The 6,006-nt window shown below is 39.4% G+C and overlaps 1 protein-coding gene across 1 annotated transcript; it reads left to right on the top strand.

Moving 5' to 3' along the window:
• Nucleotides 1-4,248: 4,248 nt before the first annotated feature.
• LOC148576041 (uncharacterized) lies at nt 4,249-5,094 on the top strand. The gene has a single exon (XM_088502660.1). It carries the CDS (start codon nt 4,249-4,251, stop codon nt 5,092-5,094), a length of 846 nt encoding a protein of 281 aa, XP_088358786.1.
• The last annotated feature ends 912 nt before the right edge of the window (nt 5,095-6,006 follow it).

The raw sequence follows: 6,006 nt of genomic DNA, 5'->3' as shown, positions 1-6,006 counted from the left end.
ACTCAGCTTTTGAGGAGGAAAGAACTTGGCTAAGAAAGCCGTGACCAGCTTATCCCAAGAGTTCAGACTATCTTTGGGTTGAGAGTCCAACCACACTCTAGCTCTGTCTCTTACAGCAAACGGGAAAAGCATGAGCCTGTAGACTTCAGGATCTACTCCATTAGTCTTAACAGTATCACAGATCTGCAAGAATTCAGTTAAGAACTGAAAAGGATCTTCAGATGGAAGTCCATGAAACTTGTAGTTTTGTTGCATTAGAGAAACTAATTGAGGTTTCAGCTCAAAATTGTTTGCTCCAATGGTAGGGATGGAGATGCTTCTTCCATGTAAATTGGAATTAGGTGCAGTAAAATCACCAAGCATCCTCCTTGCATTATTATTATTTTTGGCTGCCATCTCCTCTTCCTGTTCGAAAATTTCTGTAAGGTTATCTCTGGATTGTTGTATTTTAGCTTCTCTTAGTTTCCTCTTCAGAGTCCTTTCAGGTTCAGGGTCTGCTTCAACAAGAATGTTCTTGTCCTTGCTCCTGCTCATATGAAAGAGAAGGGAACAGAAAAATAATAATAATAGGGATCATTTTTACTCAAGTATAGAGGTTCCCCTGTGTGAGTAGAAGAAGAAAAGAATGTAATGTAAAGAAGGGAAGAAGAGAAAATTCGAACACATATGGAAGAGGGGGTTCGAATTTGGGTGAGATGAAGTGTTAGTAAATGAATAAATAAATAGAAGAAGATGAGAGGTGAGAGGATTTTCGAAAATTAAAAATTAAAATTTAAAGTTAAATTTCGAAAATAGTTTTTGAAAAAGGGTTAGTAATTTTTCGAAAATTAGCAATGAAATAAAATTAAAATTAAAAACTGAAAATAATTAATTAATTAAAAAGAATTTTTGAAAAAGAGGGAGGTATTTTCGAAAATTAGAGAGGGATAGTTAGTTAGGTAGTTTTAAAAAGATAAGAAACAAACAAAAAGTCAATTAGTTAGTTGAAAAAGATTTGAAATTCAATTTTGAAAAGATAAGAAGATAAGAAGTTAGAAAAGATATTTGAAAAAGATAGGATAAAAAGATATTTTTGAAAAGATATGATTGAAATTAGTTTTGAAAAAGATTTAATTTTTAAAAATCAAAATTAATGACTTGACTCACAAGTAATCACAAGATATGATTCTAGAACTTAAAGTTTGAATCTTTCTTAACAAGCAAGTAACAAACTTGAAATTTTTTGAATCAAAACATTAATTTTTGATGATATTGTTGAAAATTATGAAATAAAATTAAGAAAAAGATTTTTGAAAAATATTTTTAAAATTTTCGAAAATAAATGAGAAAAATGAAAAAGATTTGATTTTTGAAAAAGATTTTGAAAAAGATAAGATTTTTAAATTGAAAATTTGATTTGACTCATAAGAAACAATTGAATTTTTAAAAATTTTTGAAAAAGTCAATCCAAATTTTCGAAATTTATGAGAGAAAAAAAAGGAAAGATATTTTTTTTTTATTTTTGAATTTTTAATGATGAGAGAGAAAAATATGAAAATGATGCAATGCATGAAAATTTTGGATCTAAACATGTGATGCATGCAAGAACACCATGAATGTCAAGATGAACACCAAGAACACTTTGAATGTCAAGATGAACATCAAGAACTTATTTTTTTTTTGAAAAATTTTCAAGAAAAGAAAACATGCAAGACACCAAACTTAGAAATTTTTCATGTATAGACACTATGAATGCAAGAATGCATATGAAAAACAAGAAAAGACACAAAACAAGAAAATATGAAGATCAAACAAGAAGACTGGCCAAGAACAACTTGAAGATCATGAAAAACACTATGAATGCATGAATTTTCGAAAAAATGCAAAGAATTTTTAGAAAAAATGCAATTGATACCAAACTTGAAATTAACTCAAGACTCAAACAAGAAATACAAAATATTTTTTTTTATTTTTATGATTTTATGATTTTTTTTGGATTTTTCGAAAATTAATGTGAAAAAGAAAAATAAGGATTCCAAAATTTTTAATATGAATTCCAGGAATCTTGTACTCTTAGTCTAAAGCTCCAATCTGAGGGTTAGGCATGGCTTAATAGCCAGCCAAGCTTTAGAAGATACAAATCAGGCATACAACAGCAGGTGGATTAGGAACAACTATCTTACTCTTGTGATGATGGTTTGGAAGCCTCAGTCCAAATGAATTTGGATATGGCTTTACAACCAGCCAGACTTCTACATGCTTCATGAAACTCTAGAATTCATTCTTAAAAATTCTGAAGAAAAATATATTTTATTTTTTTGAAATTTTTTTTTTCGAATATTAATTAGGAAAAACGAAAAAGAAGATAATATTTTTGAAAAAATTTTTTTTTGAAAACTTTTTGAAAATAAAATAAGAAGAAAATTACCCAATCTGAGCAACACGATGAACCGTCAGTTGTCCAAACTCGAACAATCCCCAGCAACGGCGCCAAAAACTTGGTATGCGAAATTGTTACTCAGGTTGTAAAATTTGTTGCTCGTTCTCTCCCTGGCAATGGCGCCAATAACTGGTGCACAATACCATGATCCAAACATAACTTCACAACTTCGCACAACTAACCAGCAAGTGCACTGGGTCGTCCAAGTAATAAAACCTTACGTGAGTAAGGGTCGATCCCACGAAGATTGTTGGTATGAAGCAAGCTATGGTCACCTTGTAAATCTCAGTCAGGCTGATATCAAATGGTTATAGTATTTTCGAATAATAATAATAAATAAATAGAAAATAAAGATAGAAATACTTATGTATATCATTGGTGAGAATTTCAGATAAGCGTATAGAGATGCTTTCGTTCCTCTGACTCTCTGCTTTTCCGCTGTCTTCATCCAATCCGTCTTACCCCTTTCCATGGCAAGCTTTCTGTAAGGGCATCACCGTTGTCAATGGCTACATCCCATCCTCTCTTGTGAAAAAGGTCCAAATGCTCTGTCACGGCATGGCTAATCATCTAGAGGTTCTCGATCATACTGGAATAGGATTCACCCTCCTTTTGCGTTTGTCACTACGCCCAGCACTCGCGAGTTTGAAGTTCGTCACAGCCATCCCTTCCCAGATCCTACTCGGAATACCACAGACAAGGTTTAGACTTTTCGGATCTCAGGAATGGACATCCATGGGTTCTAACTTATACCACGAAGATTCTGATTAAGGAATCCAAGAGATACTCATTCAATCTAAGGTAGAACGGAAGTGGTTGTCAGGCACGTGTTCATGGGAAATGATGATGACTGTCACGATCATCACATTCATGTTAAAGCGTGAATGGATATCTTAGAAGCGGAATAAGTTGAATTGAATAGAAAACAGTAGTACTTTGTATTAATTTATGAGGAATAGCAGAGCTCCACACCTTAATCTATGGAGTGCAGAAACTCTACCGTTGAAAAATACATAAGTGAAAGGTTCAGGCATAGCCAAATGGCCAGCCCCCAAACGTGATCAATAGATCAAAAGATAATCCAAAGATGTCTAATACAATAGTAAAAAGTCCTATTTATACTAAACTAGTTACTAGGGTATACAGAAGTAAGTAATTGATGCATAAATCCACTTCCGGGGACCACTTGGTGTGTGCTTGGGTTGAGCTTGAAGTTTACACGTGGAGAGTTCAATCTTGGAGTTGAACGCCAAGTTGTAACGTATTTTTGGCGTTCAACTCTGGTTCGTGACGTATTTCTGGCGTTTAACTCCAGACTACAACATAGAACTGGCGTTCAATGCTCTTTTGCGTCATCTAAACTCGGCCAAAGTATGGACTATTATATATTGCTGGAAAGCCCTGGATGTCGACTTTCCAACGCAATTGGAAGCGCGCCATTTTGAGTTCTGTAGCTCCAGAAAATCTACTTTGAGTGCAGGGAGGTCAGAATCCAACAGCATCAGCAGTCCTTCTTCTACCTCTGAATCTGATTTTTGATCAAGTCCCTCAATTTCAGCCAAAAAATACCTGAAATCACAGAAAAATACACAAACTCATAGTAAAGTCCAGAAATGTGAATTTAACTTAAAAACTAATGAAAAATCCCTAAAAGTAACTAGATTCTACTAAAAACATACTAAAAATAATGCCAAAAAGCGTATAAATTATCCGCTCATCAGTGCTCGGGACCCCGCCTACTCCAGTCCGGTGGCCTACGACCAGACGAGATCACCCCCTCACTCAGGATACCTATCCGAAGGTTTGACGAAGCTGGAGAAATTCCTCCCATGGTCATAACGGCCAGAATAGGAACCGGTCTCGTGAAGCGAATCCTTGTAGACACGGGGGCAGACTCGAACATCATGTTCCGCAATGTGTTCGATGCCTTAGGCCTAAGGGACGCTGACCTACAGACGCACCAGCACGGCGTTGTAGGGCTCGGCGACCATTTCATCAAATCAAATGGCATAATCACCCTACCAACCTCATTGGGACAAGGCCAAGGGAGAAGAACGATAATGGCCGAGTTCGTGATCCTACGAGACTCCACCTCTTACAACATCATCCTAGGGAGAAAGACAATTAACGACCTAGGAGGAGTCATTAGCACAAGGATGTTGGTAATGAAGTTCATAACTGAAGAAGGGTCAGTAGGGTCTGTGAGGGGAGACCTGGAAACGGCAGTCGCTTGCGACAACGCCAGTCTCTCGTTAAGAAAAAAGTCTAAAGAGGCATCGGGAGTATTTCTCGCCGACCTGGATGCCAGAGTTGATGACAAACCCAGACCCGAACCCGAAGGAGACCTGGAAAAGTTTAGGGTCGGGAACTCGGAGGAAAAATTCACGTTCGTGAATAGGAACCTCCCCCATGAGTTGAAAGAACCTTTAATGGAAATGATCAGAACCAACGGCGATTTGTTCGCCTGGACACCTGCCGACATGCCGGGTATAGACTCTGGCCTCATGTCTCACCACCTAGCCATCAGACCGGAAGCCAAACTAGTGGCCCAAAGGAGGAGAAAAATGTCTCAAGAAAGGGCAGAGGAAGTGCCAGGCAGACGGCCAGCCTCCTCGAAGCGGGGTTCATCCAAGAGCTGGACTATTCGACTTGACTATCGAACGTGGTCCTGGTAAAAAAGTACAATGGGAAATGGAGGATGTGTGTGGACTACTCCGATCTCAATAAAGCATGCCCTAAGGATTGCTACCTCCTCCCCAACATTAACGCGCTCGTCGACGCGGCTGCGGGATACCGGTATCTGAGTTTCATGGATGCCTACTCCGGCTACAACCAGATACCGATGCACCAGCCAGACGAGGATAAAACGGCGTTCATAACGCCAGGGGGGATCTACTGCTACAAGGTGATGCCGTTTGGCCTAAAAAATGCGGGGACAACGTACCAGATACTGATGAACAAAATATTCAGCGACCTCATTGGCAAAACGGTGGAAGTCTACGTGGATGACATCCTCGCAAAGACCACCCTACTTGACGATCTCATAGGCGACTTGGAGAACGTGTTCGCATCCCTCCGACGACACGGCATGAGGCTCAACCCGCTTAAGTGCGCCTTTGCCATGGAGGCCGGAAAGTTCCTGGGGTTCATGATAACCCAGAGGGGAGTGGCGGCCAACCCTGAAAAGTACCAGGAAATACTCCAGATGAGGAGTCCGGGCTACATCAAAGACGTTCAGCGGCTGACGGGAAGGCTCACCGTGTTGTCCCATTTCCTGGGTGCATCGGCAGCAAAGGCCCTACCCTTCTTCGGTCTAATGAAGAAGGGAATAGCGTTTGAGTGGACCCCTGCGTGCGAAGAAGCTTTCAACCACTTCAAAGAGATTCTAGCAGCACCCCCGGTGCTCGGAAAGCCCAAGGATGGAGAACCACTCTATCTGTACCTAGCCATAACAGAAGGAGCGCTTGCAGCGTTGTTGGTGCGGGAAGAAGGAAAGGCCCAGCAACCAATCTACTTTGTGAGTGGAGCACTGCAAGGGGGTAGAACTTAGATACAGTAAGCTGGAGAAGCTGGCACTGGCACTCCTG

This window comes from Arachis ipaensis, chromosome B1 (genome assembly GCF_059453495.1).
Source record: "Arachis ipaensis isolate K30076 ecotype BB chromosome B1, ASM5945349v1, whole genome shotgun sequence".
Lineage (NCBI taxonomy): Eukaryota > Viridiplantae > Streptophyta > Magnoliopsida > Fabales > Fabaceae > Arachis > Arachis ipaensis.
Note: the sequence above shows the minus strand (reverse complement) of the source record. Positions and strands in the feature narration are given on the sequence as shown.